Here is a 26,972-nt window from a genome sequence, read left to right as displayed (position 1 = left end):
TATCTAAAAAAAAAAAATATATTCAGCTACATTTTTTATGTGCCTTTGTAATACTATATGTTTTTTTCTTCGACTACAGGCAAAGCATGATGAATCACTGGGTGAGAGAGAGGGCAGCAGACCGGCCAGGTCAACGTGCAGGACATCGGACTCTCCAAGAGCATGATGTATATATATAAACATAATAGCACACAGTACTGTACTGAAAGGCCACTTATTCACTGTTAAAAACCAGCTTGAACTATTTCTCTGCCCCATTACTATAATAATCAGCTTCTGTGACTGATATCTAGTAGTAGTATATATTTATTTGATGCTATGTCAGCATCTAAGGCTATTTTCATGGCAAAAACAATAAAAAAAATACAAGTATAACAAATACAATAAAAACCAGCAAACAAGCAAACACAAGTTATATTACACAAGATTTTTAACATTAACATATGATAAAAATTCTGAAACCTTTTCTGCCAAAATTATACTGAATAAATCTTTAAGTGAGTTCACTTCATAAAAGAGTTTTCTCCATACATTAAAAGCTGGACAGTCCAATAAAATATGTTTGACAAAAAAGGGAATCTTGCAGAACATGCATTGATTAGGGCCTTCAACTTTAAGCAAAAATGCACGAGTCAGTCTTGTGTGACCTATGCGACATCTGGTAAATACCACTTGATCAAATCTAGTTTTAAAAGAGATTAAAAATCTGTTTGAAATTTCCAGATGTATTTCATGTAATTTATTATTTGTACAAGTATCCCACTCTTCTTGCCACTTATAACGATTAATAATAGGTCTGATCTCTGAGGGAGGCATTTGACATGTGTTTACTTCCTGATTAAAAGCCTCCTTTGCAGCTGCATCAGCTCGCTCATTTCCTGAAAGCTCAACATGGCCTGGAACCCAGCAAAAAATAATACCGTAAATAGAGTCCGTAAAAATGATAGAATCCTTTTGTTGTGCATTTTCAATATATTCCAAAGCTAATAGCAAAGCACGTGCTTCAGCTGTAAAAAATGTAACACTCTTTTTGACTGATATCTAGAGTTTACACCCAACTACACAACAATCACGCTCACCCAGGAAGTCATTTCTTCACTGTTCACTGTGTGTGCAATGCGCATGATTAACTGTTTACACACATTTTTGGCCCTCTGCCTCGAGAGAGGATGTACAATAGCACCGATTCAGATCACGGGCCGTGTATTTTTGTAGGTCAGTTTCACGCTTCAAATTTTCAGACATGCACGAGCGCTCCATTCTTTGTTGTCGAAAAGCATGTCCGCAGTAATAGACTGTCTGTAAGCACTCAAAACAAGAAAATAATTCCGTGTTCTTTCGCTAACTTCCTCCCTCAGATGCACAGGCAGCTCCACCAGATAACCCGCTGCAGAGATGTACCATCGAGGCAAGTTTCTGTAGCAATTATAGAGACGTACTGCTGTAACCAGCTCAAAACAAATTGAGCTATAGTGCTATGATTCTGCCGTAACTGCTCTACGACTCCTAACATCAAAACTCTGCCTCCGTGACGAGGGTTAAATCGAGCTACGGACTAAATTTTACTGTTAATGGTGGCTTTTCCGTTGAGAATCATTTGCCGTCCTGGACTATAAGTTCCATCCAGGAAATCGTCCCTGAGAGTCTAATGCCATCCTAAAATAGGCTTTAAATGAGTACGGGAGGAGAGGCGCAGAGTGTTTTAATAGGTTTCAACTGAATGAGGGCTTAGAAAGGGAGAGAGAATAACGTCTGACCTCTTTTCACCTGTATGTGCTGTTTTATTGACCTGCTATAGTGGCAGAAAGGACCGAATTCGCAAGGGACCAATAAGAATCTGTTTAATGGTAGACAGATATGTTTAAACATAAAAATATAGACTAAAATGACCTTTCCGTTGCCGTCTTAGTGTTGTGTGTGTATAAATGTAATTCTCTCTCTCTCTCTCTATCTCTGTTATTGTGTGAGTAGAGCAGTAATAGAGGTCTGAGTAATGTGTGTAGTGGATAGTGCACATGTTCACGACACAGTTTTGCTCACGGGAACACAGGTCTGGCCTTGTCATAATTCGATCTCATTCCCCCTCATTGTCTCTCTCGACTATCCTAAAGGCCAAAAGCTTATGAATAATATTAATATTAATATTAATAATAAAAAACAGCTGTGTTAACATTAACCACTTCATCACCACATCTATCATTAAAATTACTGTATTTAAAGCTGCAGTTTGTAATTTCTGTGGCACTAAATGAAACTTTTCTGAAGAAAATGTGCATGGTGCCAGTCTGGGCAAAACATTCTTTGCATATTTTATCCATAAACTGTAAAAAAGATACTGTAACAGTAAAAAGGTTTAGTCAAATGAATGCTTTTTGCATGTAAAAACTATGATTTACCATACAATTTACGATGAAAAACAGAAAAAAGACATTTCAGAAGTCATAAAATATAAAGGCAACTTACATGCCATCCGGCAGACAAGTGTGCGCTTAGAATAAACAGACGATATCGTCCGCTGGTGTGGACGCTAATATCTTTATCTTTATAGTTATCTTTATAGCTATCGTTCTTGGTGTGAACGGGGCTTAAAGGCCCGTTCACACCAAGGACGATAACTATAAAGATAATGATAAATGATAATGACTTTCAGAATGATTTTTTTTTGCAGCTGATGAACTATACAAACATTGACACCCAATCAGAATCAGATTCTGATTGGGCACCAGTGTATCGTTCCTCAGCTGGAAAAAAATAGTTCTGGAAGTGATTCCAATGATATAGTTTCTCTGTGCCTTTATCGTTATAGCTGTGATGTGGACTCTACTATTCTTTAATATTGAGAACGATTTTTAGAACTATATCGTTATCTTTATAGTTATCGTCCTTGGTGTGAACATGCCTTAACTCACAATGCAGGATGGGGTTTACTTAGTGTTTGTGGTTTCATTGTATTCACTTTTTTCGTTGAATAAGAAATAGTTACAATAATTAAAACTAATGAAATAAAAAAACTTTTTGCAACTATCCTACATTGTTCAATTATTTTCTGTATACATTCTGTGTTGCAAAAATACATCTAACTTTTTGATTATAGATTAGGAAATTTCTTTAAAAAATCAAAAAAATGAATGAAAGAAACAATCAGACTCTCATTCTAAATCGTATGATTTTTTTTTCATCCATGGAACACAAAATGATACAAATGATGGATGATGACTGACTATTAAGCTCCGAAAACCACACAAAGTAGTCCATATGACTCATGCACTATATTTTGAATCTTCTGAAATCATATGAAAGCTTTTTATGAGGAACAGACTTAAAAGTTTCATTCACTGAAAAACTTGTGCATTAATGACACAGGCAGGAAAGTCACTGTTAACAAAAGCACAGCACAGTGAATGCAACTGAAACCAAATAAGACGCAAAAGGAAGACTAATACCTCACGCTTCAAAAAACAACTGGGTATCACAGCAAGTGCTCTCACACACAGACGCACACTGAAGAGACATCACACTGTACTACCTGTCACGCTCAGATAGGTCGTCCTCCGCACCTGGAAGCCTCCAAAAACCAGCTCACAGGTGTAGTTGCCGATGTCATCCTCCTTCACTTCCTGTATGGAGAGCATGTCTGCGGTCTGCAGCACGCTGCTCCTCCACTGCTGCACGTTACACTCCTGCACAGCCGCAGGCAAAGAGAAAAAGAGAAAAAAAATATAGAAACAAAGAGACAAAACTGCACCATATACATTTGCATATACCGTCATAATGAAAAAACTCAGAGGGGAATTCAATAAGAATAAACTGCGCTTGCTGACAGCATGCAAATCAAGCAACGGCACAAACATGGCCCAGAAAAATCAGTGCTAAACAATTTGCAGACTGGACTTCCTGATCTTGTGGGTCACTGCCACAATCCAGACAACTGAATCGGTTCTTTAAAATGCAGGAAGTGCTCTCAAATGTAGTTTATAACACTTTATAATCATCATTTGATAAATTACTGCTGGCATGATTGATTGAAAATGTACATAAACAGTCTATTTTAAATAATTTTCTGTTTACAGTTTGCATGCACAGTAAAAGCACAATGTTAATTGCCCTCGACAAATAGCACTGACTTACTGGCATAAAGTATAATAACCCTAATTTGCATAAAAAGGAGGTGTGTTTGCACTGAAAAGAACGACAATGACTTCATTTAAATTCTCAGGGGGCAGCTGCCGTGACGCTGGATCGCAGGTGTTTTGTGAATAAGATGCTGGTTTGTGCACTGAACGGCGCAACTGTTTAGTGAATTCACCTCGGAGTATCTCCCACTGTACCTTGTACCACGTTATCTGCGGTTTTTCTCCAGGCTGAACGTAATCCTGGATATCAGGACAGGAGATGTCTTTACTCTTGCCCAGTTCTCCTTTCTCAGTGTAGCGCAGTTTTGAGTTATAACATCCTGCTGTGTCATTATCAGCAACCAACAGAGTCATAGACACCTTCATACAAAACGTGGAATTCCTGTAACACACACACAGAGTATATAAACTGTGCGATCTGTAATCAGATTAACATATACGCACCCAGAGACATCACTGATCGTAAATTGGTTATCATCTCACAGAGCCTATACACTAAACAAATTATACAAGAATAAAACATGATTTTATTTGTAATTCAACCATGATAAATGTAATTTGACCATGATGGAGCAGAACTTGTCTGCAATTTTCATGTAGGGCTACAAATAATTAGTGTTTTGCTGATGGAATATAAGTAGCAATGAATAGAATGAAATGTTCTCTTAAAGGTTTTAAAGGGTAATTTCATACATTGTTTATCACTTTCCATTTCCCCCGAGGTCCACTTATAATGTAAGTGAATGTTTTTCAGCAGAAAAACATGTCAAATTTAGTATCCTACACTCTCTATGACACTTAATTAAATTGGATGTTTGTTTGTTTTTTGCTGCTGTGCCTTTAAGACGTCTATGAAAGATGTGAAAGTACAGAATGAAATGTTTTTGCGGTTCTGAAAACAGTATGTTTTCAAATTATTATGAGCATTTATTTATTTATTTACTTTAAAAAATGAGACTAATTATATGATCCTGTTTTTTGTTTGCATAAAAGTCAGTAAAAGAAAATTATACAACCGCAAAACGCATATTCACACGCTCTGTAACTCAGAAGCATTGCATGTCAACACACACTTCTCTACATTGATGAGTGTGTCTCCATTAAAAGTGCTTTAGTGTTTGTTTTGTCCAAGGGCTTTGAGTTTAATAGCTGCTGATAAGATTTGTTGAAATTTGACCTTTTCGGTGTAATGACCTCACACCCCCTACCGGGTTACCGTGGTTACAGAGTGCTTGGGGCGGCAACCTGCAATGCACTTGTCTAAAAAACAAACAAAAAAAAACTATAAGCTGTCGTTCTCTCTGCCCTATTAACTGTATAGCAAAGACTATTTTTACACTCTCATTATTTTCAGACACCCGCATATGTCAGCACAGTCTCGTTTTATCACCCTATAAACCTAAAAATAATACTAAAATATCTGCTCTCTCCTACTGGTGTGTTGCTGAAAACTATTGTTTATGGTTTAATCAGCTCAAAGCCAGTCTCAGAGGAAACAGAACAACAACAACAAATCCTATTTCCTGTTGCTAACTGGGTTCTTAATAAACAAATCTCTGTAGCTCTGTTTTAAACCTAGTGAGCTGCCTTCATAGACAGCTTCCTTCTTAGGCAGCATCCTAACTGAATTGGAATCTCATAAGTGACTGATCTTACAACTAGCAGTCATTAGGGGATCAATGTTTGGATAGTTAATTTAGGCTTTTATCCACTGCTGAGAAATGCTGCAATCTCAACAATTATGCTGACAAAAATGGTTGTTTACTCCACTGCCGGCCATTCAAAATGAATTGAGCATACTGACTAAATCTTATTGCTTTTGCAAATAACACATAAATCATCAGAACTTCATCATATTACACTGACGTGAAAAAGTTAAAATTGTGAGCTAAATCAAGTCAACATTATTAGCATAAGCTAAAAAGTGCAATATTCTTAAAGGCTGTTCATACCAAGAATAACTATAATGATAAATCTAAAGTTTTGATCGTTGTTCTAATGTTCTAATTGTTCCAAATCATAATTCTGTGAAAATAGGAAAGTCCACACCACCACTAAAACAATAATAACACAAAAGGACAATATCGTTGGACTCACTTTCACTTTTTTATTTTTATGTTTTGCTGATGAATGATTAAAATATTGGCAATATTATTTTATTTAAAGTTATAGCTTACTCAAAAATGACAATTCTGTCATTAACTCAACTCTAAACCTATATGACGATTCTTTTCTTCTGTGGAACTTAAAAGACAATATTTTCATGAATTGGACTCCAGTGTTGTTTGAGTCCAATATTTTTCACAATTTCTTCTTTTGTGTGCCGCAGAAGAGAGAAAATCACACAAGTTTAGAAGAACTATCCCTTTAAAATGTCTTGCGACTCGTTTGCCAACTTGGATGATTATTTTCTCTGATGCATTCTGTTGGGATTGTTTTCTTTGCAAAGGATACATGTGATGCTGCCTTAGAAATAAGGTGTCTTTTAAAACCACATTCACACTGAAAGCATAGGATTCCTTAAAGTGATTTCTAGCAGGTCTCTGTGTTTATTTTGTGTAAAAATAATTACTGTACTTTTTACTGAATATTTTATTAATAATTACTGAAATATTTTATATGTCCTACAGGAATGCTTGAAATTAAGGCAGCACGGTATTTAAAATTCATTCTTTTCTTGTTTCTGTCTGTCTGTTTTCAGTACACACACACACACACACACACACACACAAACAATAAGTGTGACATTCTGTGATGCAAAAGTGAATATGATGAGTAGATTATGTGCTTTGACCTCAAGTCGGTCGGAACCTGAGCAAATGAGGACCCTGGAGAATTGCCTGACTGTTTAATATGTGTGACAGTGGCCTGCGGCATTATGGGAGAGTGCTGGAGTGTCAGTGTTTGATTGATGGATGACAGAACGTCTCACTGTCCTCTGCCGTCGCTCACTTATTTCACTTCCAGTTTTACTGTCTTTGGATACAGAAACACAACCCTCACACACACACACACACACACACACACACACACACAACACATAAACGCTGTACCTATACACAGCTAACCTACTGACAGATTTTGACTATGAATATACTATATATAAATGTTTACCTATGCATAAAAAAACAAAACAAAAAAAAAAACAAAAATCTAAGCGTATCTAAGCGTATAAGTGTTCACACATACACATGTGCACGTGTCCCTCTCTCTCACCTCAGAACGCAGGAGTACAGACCGGCGTCCTGCAGCTCAGCAGGCCGAAACCAGATGGCGTCTTCCTCTTTGCTCATGCGTACCCCATCAAAGGAGATGGGTTCCTCGAAGTCGCCATGTCCCAACCCAGAACTTCGGTACCACATCAGACTAAGTCCAATGCTCTGTGCCTGGGTGTAGTTGGCTCTGATATAACCGTAAAACAGAGCACACTTTATCCTCACCGGCTCTCCGTGTAACACCCGGTATTTCAGATAGTCCACGGACCAATCAGTGCAGCCGTCCACTGCAGAGAGACAGGAGGACAGAGATATTAGTCTCTACATCTTTAGAAATTTGCAAAGTTTCTTTATTAATCGACCATTTGGCCGTCCTATAAAACATTAAATAAACTAAATAAAATAAAATAAAAAAGATAATGACAGAATTGTTTTTTTCAGGTGCAATATTTCTTTTAGTTACATTATTTTTCAATTATTAAATCCATAAACACACATCAGACCCAGTAGGTTAAAAAAACCTCATTAATTTGTGCAGATAAAGCTTTAGATACAAACAGGCACATATGCCACTGTGACAAAAGACAAATTTTGAGCTATTAAAAGGCAGATTTTTTGTCAGAAAATCTCATAATTATTGAGATGTTAAGTCAATATGAGTCAGAGTTCATTTTAAAGCTTGGTTGCTATAGACACACACACACACACACACACACACACACACACACAACACATACAGATACTAATACACACATGCTAATTTTCTCAGCATGGCGCTTTTCTTGAAGGCTTTTGAAAGACAATCAAAAAACATCAAAGGAAGAAGTTAAGCATGTTCTCCGATCCGGCTAATGTCCGAAAGGCAAAGTGTGTGTCTCCTTGTGGATTTGCATATAATTATTGAGATGTTAAGTCAATATGAGTCAGAGTTCATTTTAAAGCTTGGTTGCTATAGAGAAGTTAACCCGTGCAACTAATTATACACTAACTAATTATGTTTCATTGTTGTAATTAACTGCTGTGTTTTATAATGTTTGCATATGCAAGTACGTGTGTGTGTTGGCGGATCGCTGTGCGCATGTGTGTGTGTACACAGGAGATGGCATGAGCTTGTAATAAAAGCAGTTAATTGCTTTTTGAAACTCTGGAGATGAAGAATATAGAGATATTAAAATCTGATAGGACAGTCAAATAATCTACTGTAGCCTTCATAACCAAGATATAAAAAACGAAAAACCTAAATAGGCCCCATATTTTACATAATGTGATTTTGCAAAGTGCCCCCAACAAAACCAGCATTATATTTATGTTTATTACATCATCTGAGATACTGAGGTACAGGTGGCCTCGAACAGTGATGACTGATGTGACTCTGTGTGATTTTCTTTCCAAGTACAAAGCCAAAAATAAAAAGCCCAAATTGTGACAAATACTATTGCTACAGCAATTCAGAAGCAATACACTTTTTATATATTGTATATTTTTATATATTGAGTGTATGAGTATTAAATATTTCAAGCAGTATATTGATTTTGAGATTAATTAATAATTCAACAGTAAAAACATGCAGGGGACTCGCCAAACTGTAAAACAGAAGCGTACCTTGCCTTAAAAGTGCAGTTACCTCACCTGACCAGATCCTTAAAATAGCTTTTATCAGTGTAACTCATTATGTCTCATGTTGTGTTATTTAAATGCATTATATTTTAGCCACTGTAAATCTGAAACATTCCAAGTAAGTAAATACACATTTGCTATGCTTTTCTTTAAGGAAAGTCATTGTTGCGAATCAGCTCATGGGGAAATATGAATAATTAATCATAACTAGTTATAATTAATTATAAATATTTAGATCCGCTGTAGATATTTACTTGACCTCTCAGGGTCAACTGTCTGTCAATTCTAAGAACGTTAATTTCCTGGTACACTAATATATTGCCTATGTACCAACATATAATATACACTCTCGTTTAGATCATCAGAAGACTAATTCATAGATACTAAACATGGTAGGATTACATATAGGTAAGATGACAGGAATGAGTGTTTCCATCATAAGCCTGCATAAAACAGTATAAAATCTCAAAGACAACATACACAATGACCTGAAGGATATGTGTGTTCATTCAAAGAAAGGTTTTCCTATGGATTAATTAGAAAAGAGTCCATTTCTACTGTGCACTGTGTCTCTTCCTATGGAAAAGGCAGTGATTTTCCCTGCTCACATTCCTCTGGGTCATAAAACCAGTGATATCAGCATTAGTTGCCATGGGGACCAGGGGCCTGTTCTGCTTTCCTGAGGTGTTACGCATTTCGGGGGAAGGGTCCATAGGTCCTCATATGGCTTGTTAACTGAGGGGTGTTACAGAGTATTTGTTAAATATAGCTAACAAAATATATATTGTGTGTTTGATTGGTCCAGACACTACATCATGGTGACCTTGAGGAACTGGAACCTTCATTTTGTCACATTTTTTCAACAGTACTATATTTATGATTTCAGACTGTTTTAGTCGTTTTTGTTTGTTTGTTTCAGAGTAGTATTGCAATGTAAAAAAAAAAAAGCTTTATTTTTGTACTAATTGTCTGAAATCCTTTTGAAATGCAGCCTCTGTCCAAAGTAAAATGCTTTATTTTGTACATGGTACACACTTTGGAATCACAGATTCTAGCCTTCATCTTGGAAGTATGGCCCAAATAAGAATTTTCACTGGATATTGTCATCTGAACAAGCAAGCAACAACTCTATCACTTTTGTTCTGACCAACTGATGAAAAAAGCATTACAATAAATTGCGCTACCAATGGTGATTAAATCTAACGGTCGCAAAGTTAGCTCATATCCCATCAAACCGTGCAAATGATTATTATTGTTATACTTTGTTCTCAAATTGTTAGTTAACAACATCAGCATTGCGTGACTATGTGTGTATTACCGTTAGCTGAAGATTTTAATTTCTGTACAGTCTAATCTCTAATTGTCCTACCATTCGAATTCCGTATAAAGAAATTATTTTAACCCAAAAAGCAAATTATCCTTCTTTAGAACTGGTTCTCTTTAAAATACAAAACTTGTGTAATCCCACGTAGGCTATCTGTAATCAGATGCACATTTAAAACTGGAATATAATCTAATTTCAGTCACTTACAATTTCAGAAACACATAATCCTTTCTGAATTACAATCTGCCTTCAAAATGATAAATTTAATTATTCCAGCTGCTGTGAGAAAAGGCTATAAACGATTCGCCACCTGCAGGATCCTCACATGAGATATAGCCTACTAGCCAGGACAACTTTTTAAACTTATATTATAAGCTTACCGCTGTGAATCAGGCTAAGGTAAGGAGATAGTTTTGAACACTGGCTGGTTATGTACTTGATTCAAAAATTTTCAGAAATTGATTTTGGGTAATTTTTAACCAAAAAAAAAAAAAAGTTACGGACTGCAGCTTTAAGAAAATAAAGCCTATTTCTATGACACTTAAAGGGATACTTCATCCAAAAATTATTATTATTTATTATTAGCGAAATAAATTCAGTATTATAAAAACATAAAAAAATATAATATAACAATACTCTTAAAATACAAACAATATTAATAGTCTGTAAAATAGGCTTAATTTTATGCACTTCCATTTTGTTTTAGTTTTGATATTGGGGAAAAATATGACCAGGATATTTTCAGTTTTCAGTAGAATCATGCAACAAAAGCTTTCTGTGATGACGTACATCACAGGCTCTTCAAAACACACTCTTTTAACTTGTTGTGAGAGCATTAAAAACACAATACAGCCTTACATCACATAAATTACTATTCTATTCCAGAAAAGCAAAGCTCTTGTCATTGAGCACAGTCCTCTGTGTTCCTGGTTGACTGCATTGCCCTTGACCAAATAAAGTTGGGTTGAAACAACCCAGCATTTTTTAGAGTGTAGTATATTTTTCATGGCTGTGAGGTCCCTGAGACTCCAAACAGAACAAGATGTTTAAATCTAAAAGGGTCTTTGAGTCGCATCACACTAATAACAAAGTCAAAAAGAGATGAGGCAATTACATGGTCATATTAAACCTGAACGCACTGACCCAATAAACTAGGAGGTATGTGCCTATATACTACAGGCTTGTGGCTCTCAAATGCACACATGCAAACACACAGTTAGCTTTGGTCGGCTGCACATTATGCAATGATTTCCAGATGTACGAGGGCTTAGATATGTAGAGACAAGCTTCCACTCTAATATCAGGTGCGCTTTAAACGGCTCCCCACTGCTATAGGAAACTCTGACCTTTTTATGTAAGTAAAAGGGGGAAAGCAAGAGAAGGAAGGAGAAAGAGAGATGTTTCATCTGTATCTCCAGCTAAGAACCCTGTATTTCTTTGCCCAAGCGATGCTAACAAGCCAAGCTTCCCTGAGGCACTCTGGGTAACAGATAAAAGAAACGAAATGGAATCAAACTGGAATCAACTGCATTATTTTCTCCCTTCCACCCTTTCTCTCTCTTGGAACGCTCGGATCACTCGCACACCTGAAGCCTGCTTCTTTCCCCCAAAGCCTCTTTCTCCTACATTCACTTCACAAATGTATCCCATCATGCTCGGTTCCTCTGCATGCACATGCTTTTCTCTCCCCTCTCCCTCTGCATTCCCCATTCTCTTTTCATCCTCTCATCTACCCCCACCCCATCTATCTATCTTGTTTTTCACTGCTAAATGAACAATAACGAGGTCGGTTGTCTCTGGGGTGAGGTCCCTTATGTAAGCCTATAAAACATTCACATGTTCTCAATCCTGCGCAACCTACTGCACTAAAATAGTCAGAGAAAAACAGGAGCTTGAAAAAAATGAACGAGAAGTTGATTGAACACTCCCTCTCTTTCTCTCTCTGCACTCCCCTTCCTTCCCATTGTGTAAGATAAAACAACCAGCTTGCAAATCATTAAGATTTTGGATGCATTTCATGCAAATTATATCTGAATCCCTCCACGCACACGCACACAATCCTATCTCAGGTCTCTGTAGCGGTGCACTTTCATCTCTCTCAAGCTCTGTGTGACAGGGCTGCTTTCACATTGCAGCTGAATGTGGCCCAAATATGATTTCTCCTCTCGCATTTGACACAGATCTGTGTTTAGTTTTTTTCGATGACAGTGTAAACAAAATCTGAAGATTACATTTTTAATTCTGATCTGATCATATGGGGGAATCATCTGTAATACATATACTGTATATATATATATATATATATATATACAGTGGGTACAAATTCAGTATTATAAAAACATAAAAAAATATAATATAACAATACTCTTAAAATACAAACAATATTAATAGTCTGTAAAATAGGCTTAATTTTATGCACTTCCATTTTGTTTTAGTTTTGATATTGGGGAAAAATATGACCAGGATATTTTCAGTTTTCAGTAGAATCATGCAACAAAAGCTTTCTGTGATGACGTACATCACAGGCTCTTCAAAACACACTCTTTTAACTTGTTGTGAGAGCATTAAAAACACAATACAGCCTTACATCACATAAATTACTATTCTATTCCAGAAAAGCAAAGCTCTTGTCATTGAGCACAGTCCTCTGTGTTCCTGGTTGACTGCATTGCCCTTGACCAAATTCACAAATGGCTAAATCCGTCTCTGTAATAACTTCCCAATTGTGTTCAAATTAAGTGAAACCCATTACAGAACATTTTCTCTCCGATGCGGAGGACAGAAGATCCACTCATTATTTCATTTTCTGTCGATGCTAAAAGGTAGGAAAATAAACAGCATAAACTGTGCGGAAATGCTTAGTGACATACTGCTCATGTACAATATGCACCCCTCAAGACGTTTTCCTTCATGCCAAACCCAGGCGCTCGTCACTTATGAAAATGCTGAGGCAATAGATGGCAGTTTGCTGAATCTTTTAAATGAATACGATAGCGAATACAAATTATCTGATGACATGCGCATTCTGCCGAATCAATTACATTTAATATGACAATTACATCACCCTTCTCTTCCATTCCACTCTCCTTCTTTCTCCATCTCTCACTGTTTTCTTTCTGTTTTGTCTTACATCTGTCTTGCATCAGTATGCTGCAACTGCACGGTGTGAAATGACTCTACTAAACCCTGTTAACCTCTTCAGGTGTCACCATACCCTGCTCTCCATTAGTCCCTGTTCTGCTACTGTCCGTGGTGCTAAAGTCCAGCTGTTTCATTTCATTTTCATGTCCTATTGAGATCAACTTTCATTTTTTACGTTTGTGGTCACAGAGACTTGAATGATGTTTGCTTAAAATTAGAAAAGCAATTTTGATATTAACATCATATTTTTACTTGACATCTGTAAAAATCAGTTCATCAGATCTTAATCAAATCCCAACAGAAACATATTAGTGAAGCTTTATCTCTCTGTTTTACCACAGCCTACCCATTTTCGTAACATTGTTTCGGTTTATGGTCAGTACTTCCCTGCAAAAGCTACTGCAATTGGTATAGTTTGTAATCTAATCATGGCAAAAATGCATGTATTTCTTTTATATAATTCTTTATTATATAATATAATAACACATAACACATAAAACATAATATAATAAAATATTTTCTTATTATATATATTCCTATTATATATAGTTCCACACATAACCTATATACTGTTTTGTACACTAAACAATACACAGTATAGGCACAGTGTGCACACCAATCATAGAATCAAATCATGCATATTCCAGCATTATGAAACTAGGAATCCTAGAATTTATCAAATGTGATATTTATAATGTTGCAAAAGTTTTTCTGTTTCAAATAAATGCTGTTCTTTTGAACTTTCTATTCCTCAAAGAACCTAGAATTTTTTTATCACGTTTTATATTAAAATATTAACGTTAAACGTACAATATTAAGCAGTTTTCAACATTCAGAATAATAGAAATGTTTCTTGAGCATGAAATCAGCATATTAGAATGATTTCTGAAAGATCATGTGACACTAAAGACTGGAGTAATGGCTCTACTGGTTTCAGCTATTTTAACTAACTAACTAACTAACTAACTAACCAAGCAAGCTTGCTAGTGGGCCATAAAATGGAACCAGACTGAATACAAATTTGCTAAAATAAGTATTTGACTTTTGGTTAACAATAATACATGCAGCATATGTGAAGTGAGAAGAAAAAGAGTGAAAAATTGAAGGGGGTCTGAATACTTTCCGTACCCACTGTATATATAAAGCATTCAGTGTCACATGATCCGTCAGACATCATTCTAATATGCAGATTTATTTTTAATGTTGAAAACAGTTGCTGCTTAATTTAAAAAAAAATTTTTTTTTTGGAACCTGAGATACTTTTTTATTCTTTGATTTAAAAAAAAAAAAGTAAAAAAACAGCAGAACAGCATTTATTCAAAATAGAAATCTGATCACAAACTTTTGAATGGCAGTGTGTATATATATATATATATTTAACATCATATTTTTACTTGACATCTGTAAAAATCAGTTCATCAGATCTTAATCAAATCCCAACAGAAACATATTAGTGAAGCTTTATCTCTCTGTTTTACCACAGCCTACCCATTTTCGTAACATTGTTTCGGTTTATGGTCAGTACTTCCCTGCAAAAGCTACTGCAATTGGTATAGTTTGTAATCTAATCATGGCAAAAATGCATGTATTTCTTTTATATAATTCTTTATTATATAATATAATAACACATAACACATAAAACATAATATAATAAAATATTTTCTTATTATATATATTCCTATTATATATAGTTCCACACATAACCTATATACTGTTTTGTACACTAAACAATACACAGTATAGGCACAGTGTGCACACCAATCATAGAATCAAATCATGCATATTCCAGCATTATGAAACTAGGAATCCTAGAATTTATCAAATGTGATATTTATAATGTTGCAAAAGTTTTTCTGTTTCAAATAAATGCTGTTCTTTTGAACTTTCTATTCCTCAAAGAACCTAGAATTTTTTTATCACGTTTTATATTAAAATATTAACGTTAAACGTACAATATTAAGCAGTTTTCAACATTCAGAATAATAGAAATGTTTCTTGAGCATGAAATCAGCATATTAGAATGATTTCTGAAAGATCATGTGACACTAAAGACTGGAGTAATGGCTCTACTGGTTTCAGCTATTTTAACTAACTAACTAACTAACTAACTAACCAAGCAAGCTTGCTAGTGGGCCATAAAATGGAACCAGACTGAATACAAATTTGCTAAAATAAGTATTTGACTTTTGGTTAACAATAATACATGCAGCATATGTGAAGTGAGAAGAAAAATTTGGAAAATTTACAAAAATTATTATTATTATTTTTTAAATACCATGCACTGATGAATTGTTTACAATAAGACCAGGAACTTGCATTTAAAAAGTAAACCGGCTCCATCTTTATTTCATGTTGAATTAAAGTGTTTTTTTCCCCAAGCCATTAAAATATTATTATACACTCTAAAAAATGCTGGGTTGTTTCGGAGAGACCTAAAAATGGCTGTCCACCAACGTTTACCATCCAACCTGACAGAACTGGAGAGGATCTGCAAGGAGGAATGGCAGAGGATCCCCAAATCCAGGTGTGAAAAACTTGTTGCATCTTTCCCAAAAAGACTCATGGCTGTATTAGATCAAAAGGGTGCTTCTACTAAATACTGAGCAAAGGGTCTGAATACTTAGGACCATGTGATATTTCAGTTTTTCTTTTTTAATAAATCTGCAAAAATGTCAACGATTCTGTGTTTTTCTGTCAATATGGGGTGCTGTGTGTACATTAATGAGGAAAAAAAATTAACTTAAATGATTTTAGCAAATGGCTGCAATATAACAAAGAGTGAAAAATTGAAGGGGGTCTGAATACTTTCCGTACCCACTGTATATATAAAGCATTCAGTGTCACATGATCCGTCAGACATCATTCTAATATGCAGATTTATTTTTAATGTTGAAAACAGTTGCTGCTTAATTTAAAAAAAAATTTTTTTTTTGGAACCTGAGATACTTTTTTATTCTTTGATTTAAAAAAAAAAAAGTAAAAAAACAGCAGAACAGCATTTATTCAAAATAGAAATCTGATCACAAACTTTTGAATGGCAGTGTGTATATATATATATATATATTACTGCATATTTTCGATCAAATAAATGCTGCCTTGGTGAGAATAAGAGACTTAAAGCCTAAGTATTACAAACTTTTGACCGGTAGTGCACATATATTATTATTATTATTACTATTACTTTTACAATAAAATTTTGTCATAATAATTTTAATGACCAAAGGATATTGCTTGCAGGAGCATTTCCAATTGTTTGTACAATAAAATGCCCTCTAGATTGATGTCTCCTTTCTCTAACACCACCTGTCACCAACTTGCTATAGCAAGTAGTAAATCATGATTTTGCCAGGCTGTGATGTACTACTTAAAAGCAGTTGGCTAAGCATAAGCCTTTCGATTTGTTCTGCCCCAGCTAGCCGTTTCAATAGGAAATATGTCAAAACAAGAAAGAAAATTGTGTTTCTTAAACCATTTCATGCAGTCTTTAATGGCAGTAAAAGTAAAGCGCTGCTTTGAAACTGTGAAAACATTTTAGGGAGGTTGAATCACGGCTCTGGCCTTGAGACAAATATTAGATTTTTAGTCCAGTTGAGGTTTTGTTCCTCTGAAGGGTCATTAGTAAAAATGAGCCATTTGTGATGAGGAATTTTCACATTAAAATGCTTGGTTTATTAAAATGAAACTGAATACAAAGAGATTAGTGTTCCCTCACTGTGTGCTTGTTTTTATTTGTTCGTGTGTGTCCCCTAAGTAAGGTACTAATGATCACTTGACAGTTTAAGACGCCAACTGTCTTGAGCAATCCCATGTCTGTGAGCACGCAAATGTGAGTCAATCACCCAAACCTCAATGAGTTTAAAGCTTGTAGCTGCCGCAAAAAGGTTGGTTGGCTTCTTTCTGTGAGAGATGTGTTGAGCAGAAAGACTGAGAGGCTGCGTGCTTAGTGATCCGACCACCGGGGAGTGTCACTGGCCAAGATTACTGCTAATCCATCATGATCCAACGCCTCGACACACACACCAACAATATCCTCTCTATGCATAACCTCTCAATGCATACACACCAACAACAATCACCTTGCTCTGCACAAGACCCTTGAACACTTACACATTGGCAAATATAGAGGTTTTTCACACATAGGGCATTACGACATTTGCAACCATACAACAATGGAAGTCTACGATGCAAGGCACTTCACCGGAAGAAACCGTTAAAAAAGCGGTAAAGAACAGCACAGTAATTAAACATTACACATGTTAACAGTAGGGATGTAACGATTCACTCAAGTCACGATTCGATTCGATTCACGATTTTGATTTCACGATTTGATTCGATTCACGCTTTTTTTTTAACAAAATTAGATTTAAGACAAATTATAAATGAAATGTGTCCTTTTATTATTGCTTGGACAAAATGCTGCACGTTTCTTTGTGAAATTGAAATATAACACTATAATAATATACTAATATAGCACTTGCATATTATTGCTCTTTTGTTGGTTTTGATTGCTTCTATTGTCCTCATTTGTTAGTCGCTTTGGATAAAAGTGTCTACTAAATAACAAAATTTAAATATAATTTAAATGTAAATAACAAAACTAAATTGAAATTTTTAAAACAGCCCCAATAAAAAAAAAAAACAAATAAAAAAAAACTCTTCATTTGTGAAACTATACATAAAAAATATCTGCATGAAACCGCAACCGCAGACGAGCTGAATGAGACGCAGATTCACTCTCTGCCAGCAGGTGGCGCTTAAAACGTTTCCTTGGTTTCCGCTGTAATCAAAGCAGAGCTGCACTTATGAACTTTAATGTGCATTATACAGAGGCAAGATGAAAAGAAAAAAATACCATCTATACTTTTCTAAAAACAGTAAGTTCCCCTCAGACATACATTCATATAAACTCATACCCCTAATTGAATCGCGATTTGTTTAGCATCTCAACCGAGTTGAATCGTCACATATTTAAATCGATTTTCAAAAGGCTCGCGGTTAATCGTTACATCCCTAGTTAACATACATCCAACGATACAATAAAGAGACTGTTTGCATACAGTATATATAGAAAAATCCACCCAAAGGCCTTTCATAAGCAGCATATAACCACAAAATTTATATTCTAAAACAGGGTGAAAAGACTGATTTCAAATCAAAACTTCTGTCATAAAACTCTAGATGGCACATGCCGATAGGTTCATTATCTCATTATCTGACATAATGACATAATTTTTCACATGGCTCAGCTGATTGGTTTCTTTTGCATCAGCAGCCAATGAGCTTGCTGTTCAACATTCAAATACTCAGCTAGTGCTTGCTGTAGCAGTTGCAGTGCGCTTCAGAAACCCTCCACCTTCCCCAGCTCCACCTGTATAGATCTGCTATAGAGTGATATATGGGGGTTATTTCATAAATGTTATATGTGCAGCAGCAGTATTTCCTCCATGCTCACAGCAGCATGTCTGTGAATATATTGGAAGTAGCAAGTCTCAGTACTTCCTCTGCCGCAGCAGCAGCATAGCAGATCTATTCTGCGAAACACATTAACATTGTCATATATATTACCATGCTAAACTCTCAGAGATTTGTCAATACAGGAAATATTTTAATGCAAAAATAACAAACATTATGGTACAGAAATACAAAAACAAAACAAAAACACTTCTGATCTGAGTCACTTTCATGTGAATCAATCTGCATATACTTATATTTACATACATATACACACAGATGTAATTATAAATTAAAGTACTATTAATTAATTATATGATTCAACTATAAATGTAATGATTCATATTAAAATATTTTTCAATATTTTAATAATTATGAACACACACTAATAATTATAAACACACATATAAAGACAAACACATTCATATCAATATTGCTTCATATTAAAATTATAGTAATATGTTTAGTCTGAAAATACAGTAATAACAAACATTATCGTATGGAAAAAATAATAAAACCACTTTAAAAACCTTTTAAAATCTCTTTCTTTATAGAACTGCATTGTAACTGCATTACTGCAGGTTTTTTTTTTTTTTTTGGTTTTGAGAACCAAGAGACGAGTCTAAATTAATTTCTGTGGTATCCAACTGCATCTCACAGATTCTGTCAATAGCACTTAACTTCTATTGAATCTGTAAGATTCCCTTTGCCTTTTAACAAAGAAAACAAACTGCTGACATTTAAATTAATTAAATCATGATGACGTACAGAACATACAGTGCAAACATCTTGTACTGCTGTCAATTCAAACTGCAGTTATAGGACTGACCTGTGCATGTACGTTTATGTGTCCGAAGGCGAGCGAGAGATTTTAAAGGAAGAGGAGGAATTGGAAATGTGTGGCTTGCAGACTTGTGTGTAATTCAACGCAGTATCGATCATGCTACAGGACTGTCAGCTCAAGGAATTCCGCCTCCACACACATCACAAACACACAACATACAAAAAAGCATACGGGCCTCTAGTGAGATGTGTGTTGTTTAATGTTTTAAATGCTACCCAGATGCTCTCTGCATAAAGGAAGGATATTAAATAAATAAAAGGGAAAGAGGATGAATAATCCTGTTAAAGATCAAACAACTCCCTCTCCTTCTCTCCCCTCTACAGTCCTCATGGGAAATATAATGCACACACACAAATGAAAGCGCATATAGAACCAAATGACAGTGGTATTCCCTGGTCACAACAATACATGACTGCCTTTACCTGTGAGTAAGGATTAAAGAGGGAAGAGTACAACAAATGTGAAGAAAAAAACATGTTGATGTTGCCGTTACTGATCATGCTGAATAGCTTTCAATGTCTAAAGCCCGAATCACTATTAATATAACTTAGGGCACTAGGGCTCTGTTCTAAACAATTTAACTTTGTTACTACTAAACAAAGTATTAAACTTTGGCACGTAACTCATCCTGAACCATTTGTGCTGCGGACATAAATTGTGCAGATTATTGAGTAGAGGTGTGTTATTACCTAATATATTTTCTAAGCAACTAAACTTTATGATTATAAATAAACATGGAAAAAAATCCCACAGATTTACCACGAAGGAGGGTGCTGAGTCATATCTAGAGACCAGAATACTATAGAGACCTTAGCGACCACATAGTGATGACCTGTCAAATGCTCACAAAATAAATGGAGTTTCGTTACTATTATTGCTATTATTAATAGATTTTTTTAATTAAATGCTTTAAAAATAAAATATAGGAGTAGATAAAGAGAGATAATCTTACTTGATAATCGTGCAATCTTCTCTCTGTGTACTTGTTTCTTAAGTTTGAGGGAATCACTCATCTTCAAGGGAGCTCTGTGTGTGTGTGTGTGTGTGTGTGTGTGTGTGTGTGTGTGTGAGTGTGTGGTTGGGTAGATGGAGGTGGAGAATTAGTTTAAGTGGGTTTCTGTTGCTTAGATAAGAACCTTGTTAAAATGCTTCACTACAGAGTTTCCATAACTACAGACACATTTCCAAGCAGCGAGGTCATGATTAACACATCAGATTGCTGTTTCGCTCCCTAGAATAAAATGGCTACATGTAGAAAAAAGAATACAACAAAATGTATTCTTAAATTGATATTTTCATGCAAAAACAATAATTCTGTCACCATCATGTTCCAAACCTGATTGATTGTTTTCTTCATTGCAACAGCACATAGAGATGTGTAGGATATTCATGCTGCTGCTTTCCAAGTAAAATGTGACTGATGCCTTTGAACCCAAGAAATTCTAAAACAAGAAAAAAGCACAATGAAGCTATATTTCAGATCATCGGAAGTAAAAACTATTTCCACCTGATCTAAACCTTAAATTTAGTGTTGTTGGTGTAACATAATATTTAGGTTAATTTAATGATGTTAAATAATTTAAATACATTTTAATATTTAAATAAATAATTATATTTTTTACTTTGATTAAATAAAATGAAATCAGATGTTACCACATGAAGAAATTTTGTTCTGTTTCCCATGTGTGAGGAAAATACAAAAATTATTTATTGTTTAAAAAACAACTTGCCCCTGGTAACTGTCTGCAAGAGCATCTTGGACATTCTGCAGAGTTCCTCGTGTCCCACAAAACAACAACAACTAAAAATACAGGTTAGGAATGACATTAACAATTAATTTGATTTCTTCTGAGAACTATTTTTTAATAGAACAGAATTTGCACAAATCTATTTGAAATGTCAGAATCACAGGCTAACAAAAAATGTAGAGATACAAGACATATGACAAGTTTTTTTTTCATAGCAGTTAAGAACAAGAACAATCATGGGACTGGACTAAACAGATCTCCATCATGGTCACATGGGATGAATATGTGTTATGGAATTTGTTTTCCTCTGCAGCCATCAACCTTGAATTTACATAATTGCATTATTCAACATCTAACGGAAAAGGGAAGAAAGAGAAAGCACAGGTCTCCTTTTAAGCCTCGTTTCCTCATTAATTCGCCCTTAAATTGGCCCTAACTAGGTCTGAATAAATATTCATCCTCCGAAGATATTCTGTAATCAATTATGAAATATGCTAATGGACTGCTGTTGGCCTTGAGTTATCATGTTACTGTCACTAATTGTAGGTCACCTCATCCCTCGAGGTCTCCTAACATTCACTCTCCGTCTTTGTCACTCTTACTCTCTCCTCCCGTCTCTCTCGCTCTCTTTCAACCAGAAGGCAGTCCTCCTCTGTGATATTACCGTGGAATGCCCGACCACTGGAGTCAATTACAGTAATATTAAATTAACCATTGTATCTCATTTAATTCAAATGTTCTGCTTTAACAAAGAGCCATTTAAGGATAAAGAGTATATCTCGTGCTTACTTAAACAGGAACATCTTAATAAGACTTGGCGAAGGCCTCTGATCAAATGCAGTAAAGCAGTACGCCACACGCTGTCATCCTGCCACAGGTGGGCTAGCGACAGACTCGAGCCGCTTTCCGGAAGCTCTTATGCACAATGAAAAGAAACCTGAAATGCATCCAAAGCCAATTTGAAGTGTTGCAGTTAAAACATAAAGCAAGCACTTCTGAACACGGGAGACTATAACTGGCTTTTCAGCCATAATTATGATCAATTCTCTGCATTCAGAAATAAATACAAGAGTCTGGATGGAAAAACCAAGCGGACTGCAAGTATTTTCCATTAAAAGAGAGAACGAGAGTTACAAAGATGAAACAGTTATTTGTAATTGAGAGATACGGTATGTAATCATGCTCGGAGGAATCGAAAATTCATTCTGACAATCTCGATTGGCTCTTTCGACGCACTCGCGCATTAACGGCTATTCTTTTAAGAGGAAACTCAAACGCTGGTTTCAAATTTTCCATTCCCTGCTTGAATTTGAGTCGGTAATTTCTCTCTCTGATATTGAGGGCAAATGCTAGTCGGTATTTAGTGCAACAGTAAATGGCTGTTTGCTTTAGACACTGAGAGCAACTGCACCCCAGTAAAACTGTCATGTTGACTTTGAGTTACCACTGCTCTCTCAGACACTTTGTGTCTTAGTGTGTGTGTGTGTTTGCGTGTGTGTGTTTGCGCTGGCTTGACGCCATGCAAATCCAATCACCCAGACCCATAAAGTGTGCATTTCCATTTCCTACTGCTCTCTGTAGAGATAGAAAGAGAGAGAGTGAGAGGAAGAGGTGGAACGAGGCTCCTTTGCTTCTCCGTGCTTTATGGTTATAGCTGTTTTGAGTAGGTATATTCATATAAACTCATTATGTACCCCATATTTCTAAGCTGATGTGTTTTGGGCCAAACAAGTCATTTTAATCTCCCACAATGCACTGCTGCTCTTATTTACTGTTCCCATGGAGTCTCTCGGATCAGCAATCGCAAAAATCGCTTTGTCCACCTCTAATTTGTCTTAGTCAGAACGCATCGAGCAAATTGAGGACATTTCCATGACGCCGTGCCGAACGAGCGTCTTCCTCCCCGCCCCTCGTTTTGACCTTTCCTCGACCGCGCACTGACCCTTCCGAGTTTCCGCCAACCTCGAGCATGTCTCTGTCCGACAATAGTGCGACTGTTCGTCCCTGATCTTTTCCCATACCTCTCATTCGCTCACCTCTGCCTCTGGCTCGCCATGGTGACGGAGGTTGAGCAGTTTCGCCGGGCGAGCAGGTGGCCTGTTAACCAATGGGAGAGAGTGATTTTCTCACAGCGCTGAGGGGAATAATGGAAAAATTCCTTTAGTCGACTAAGATGGAGAAAAGAGGGATTGAAGTCTTTTCTGTCGTTGGAGGCCTTTCATTGGCTCATATAAAGAGAGAGGGTCTGCGGGTCACGGTAACATGACAGCAAGAGAAAAGAGAAAGACCTGAGAGAGAGAACTGAAACAAACATGGGAATAAAGAGAGAAAATCCTGAGGCCAGAGCACGGGCTAATCCATCATTAGCATTTAAACAACAGACATAGATTGAGAGAGAGCGAGGGAACTATAGTGTGCTTAATGAGACAGGGTGAACTGACACTTTGAGCGTGTGTGTTTGTGCGTGTCGGAGTTGTGTTGGTTTGTTTTAATTGGAGGTTCTGTCATTTATAAAGTCAAATTTCCACGTTCACTGTATAAACACACAGATTTTCATCACTGGATATCCATATGCAAACATCTCTAGCTCACACATGCTGTATCACCCCTTAACTCTTAAAGTTTCCCTGATTAAAATGTTTCATATATAAAGAAAAAGTGCTTTTGACATATACTTCTTGCATATCAAGTATGCAAGTATTTAATAAAAGTAGTTTTATTCTATATGAAACGGGTCGCCTCATGGGGGCTGTCATAATGAGATCACATGACCAGCTGAATTCTACAATCTCCATAATACTGGACATTTTTCTTTGCTGAATAAATGAATGAAGGCTGATTTTGAATGCATTTACACACTCGCATTAATACCTGACTACATTTGCATTTTGCGTTATGCTGCATCCACACCACTAGGTGTCAGTATAAAAAGTGCAACATAAAAGATGCATCAAAATCATGAAAATTATCTTTTGGTTGCATTCAAGTCATGTTGGAAAGATTGTACTAACAAGTTGAATGCATATGTATTGCCACCACAATGTTGTAATTGCAAGTGGGAAATTGTGGATTTCTTTGAGCCTTGCGTTTCTGAGTTTACGAAAACATGGTGAACGCAGTGAATACAGCTGTAGTTGACAGTAAATTTGCGGAAATGTTTGAAATCATTATTTTTATTATTGACAGAAAATATATAAAAAATATCTATAAATATTATAAAATTAGCTAAATTGCATGTACAAAATACAATAATATTTACAATGGAATGTAATGCATAATAATTATGTTTACATAACCATCACAAATAAAAACTAAAAAACTAAAGTATAAAAAGTACATCAGCATCTTGCTCCAGCGAAACTGATTTGAAGGCACCTAATGTTGTAATTATGACATCACAACACATAAAAAAAAAAACTTCCCAGGAGGACTTGAACAAATCATTTAACTTTCTTGAATTTCAAGGATAACAAATAATAAGATATTGGTGAGAAGGGATCTAGTCAAGACAGATACTATTTTTATTTGACTTAAATCAAAAAGAGGCTGTAAGGGATACATTTAATTGCTGTTAGTTTCACCGAAGAACATACAATCCATTAAACTAACTGCACTTCTCACAGCCTTGGTTTCATTCACGTCAAATTAAATATGGTGTCTACCTTGACTAGTCCATTTGCAAGCTATTTTTGTTTTATGAGGTCTTGCCCTTCCTTGAAATCACCAAATGTTCTTTTTACAAGCCTAATACGAATATCATCAGCAAACTTCTTGTAAAATGCACCAATGAATCAGCCTCAAATCAACTTAAATCGTTTCTTTAGAAAAGAACCGTCCCTCTTCGTCTCTAAGGATGACATTTTTCCTCTCATTTCTCAAATCTCTTTTCATAAATCTACATTCAAATTTCAGCATCTTCATAATCCATAATGCAAAAGACAATTAGAGCTTGATATTTCATAACCAATCAGAACGTGTCCTTGTTCAATTACAGCTGTGAAGTCCTTTAAAACACATCAAGAGGAATGCATGCTGTGCTGATGAGATGTGTGTTTGTGTCGCTCAAAGTCACGAACACGCACACATTCACGCACACATACTGATGTCTGGGCCATGCCTTGGGCCTCTGCTGAGATGATCAGATGGAAAGGGAAATAGTTATTATTTCATTTTCAGCATAGAGAGTGATGTTGATGTGACTGACATTTAATAGTGTCTTTGAAGCTTTGATTCTGCCGCGATACAGTCAGAAGCGTCACTGAGCTGAACAGTGCAGAGTATACAAACTGTCCAATAAAACTCTCTTGCTGGTTTCAACACACTTCCCCATTTCATTATAGGAATATTACAGGCTACTTTCGGTCTTGGAGAACGTGTCAATTGCCACATATAAGAATTTGGAAAATATGAAGCTTGTGTTTTTACTAAAGCTGTTATTAGAATTATGTGTGTTACCTGAGTTGTGAAATTGTCTGAATCGTCCCGTTGAGGTGGGACTACTTTTCCGGGTGGACGAACTCCTGGTCATGCATAAGTGATGAAACTTCTGTGAGTGCAGTTCCTAACAGTTGCTTGGAATGGAAAACTAGTGTATTGCATACTGCATAGTATGTACTGTACTGCATACTAATCTTTTTAAGTACGTGAAACAGAATGCTGTATGCAACAGTGTCACATGACATCATTAGGTTGCATGTCAACTTCAGCGAGTGGATTAATTAACACTTTTAACAAACCCGTGAGTAAAAAAATGTCTGAATATGGCCAGTGCATTCAAAAAAAAAAAAAAAGAGCTAATATTACATCTGGTTATATGGAAGGTCAAGTTGAGAAGACTACATTGTGTGATACCAAGCAAAAGTAAACATGTTTATTTTAAAGTCAGTAATTTTATCCCTTAAAACTCATATTTGATAATCAAAATGACATATTTAAATGTAAAAATAATTTCTTCCATTTTTTTATTTCACTTGGTTAACTGAAGTAGTAAATGGTAAACAACGACAAGTGGCAATATTAGCTTCATTCAGCTATATATGTTAGAACCAAACTGATTGCAAAGAAAATGAAAAGCAAATCATATGGGGTCATCTACAAGTCGATGTATAAGAATTAGCCTAGGGCTGACAGTCGATTAAAATTTGTAATTAATTAATTAATTACATGATGTTTCGATTAATGAATCTAATTAAATTTGACTGTGAAAATACCAACAAAAGATTATTTAAAGCTAGTTTTGTGTTAAATGAAAAAGTACCAAGTAGACATTACAAATTGTAGCTTTAGAAAGAAATATTTTATTTGATTCAATATAAAATGTATTACACACAAACATTTAGGCTACAATGGCCCAACATAAACTATGGAACATAAAAGAATATAATTTGAGAAACATCTCAGTATTTTTTTCATACAATGAAAGTCATTGCAAACCTTGTTACCAAGTCTTCAAAATACCTTCTTTTATGTTCCACAAAAGAAAGGTTTGAAACGACATGA

At 35.6% G+C, this 26,972-nt stretch overlaps 1 protein-coding gene across 1 annotated transcript in view; it reads right to left on the bottom strand.

The window, feature by feature from the left end:
- The window catches only part of il1rapl1a (interleukin 1 receptor accessory protein-like 1a), a 90,917-nt gene that overhangs the window by 30,742 nt on the left and 33,203 nt on the right, over nt 1-26,972 (bottom strand). The window contains exons 3-5 of the mRNA XM_016454194.1: nt 7,350-7,635; nt 4,329-4,515; nt 3,527-3,680 (exon numbers count right to left, since the gene is read on the bottom strand). Of these exons, the coding sequence (XP_016309680.1) occupies nt 3,527-3,680; nt 4,329-4,515; nt 7,350-7,635 (627 nt within the window). The remainder of the gene's footprint in view (nt 1-3,526; nt 3,681-4,328; nt 4,516-7,349; nt 7,636-26,972) is intronic.

This window comes from Sinocyclocheilus anshuiensis, unplaced genomic scaffold (assembly GCF_001515605.1).
Source record: "Sinocyclocheilus anshuiensis isolate Anshui unplaced genomic scaffold, SAMN03320099.WGS_v1.1 scaffold976, whole genome shotgun sequence".
Classification (NCBI taxonomy): domain Eukaryota; kingdom Metazoa; phylum Chordata; class Actinopteri; order Cypriniformes; family Cyprinidae; genus Sinocyclocheilus; species Sinocyclocheilus anshuiensis.
Note: the sequence above shows the minus strand (reverse complement) of the source record. Positions and strands in the feature narration are given on the sequence as shown.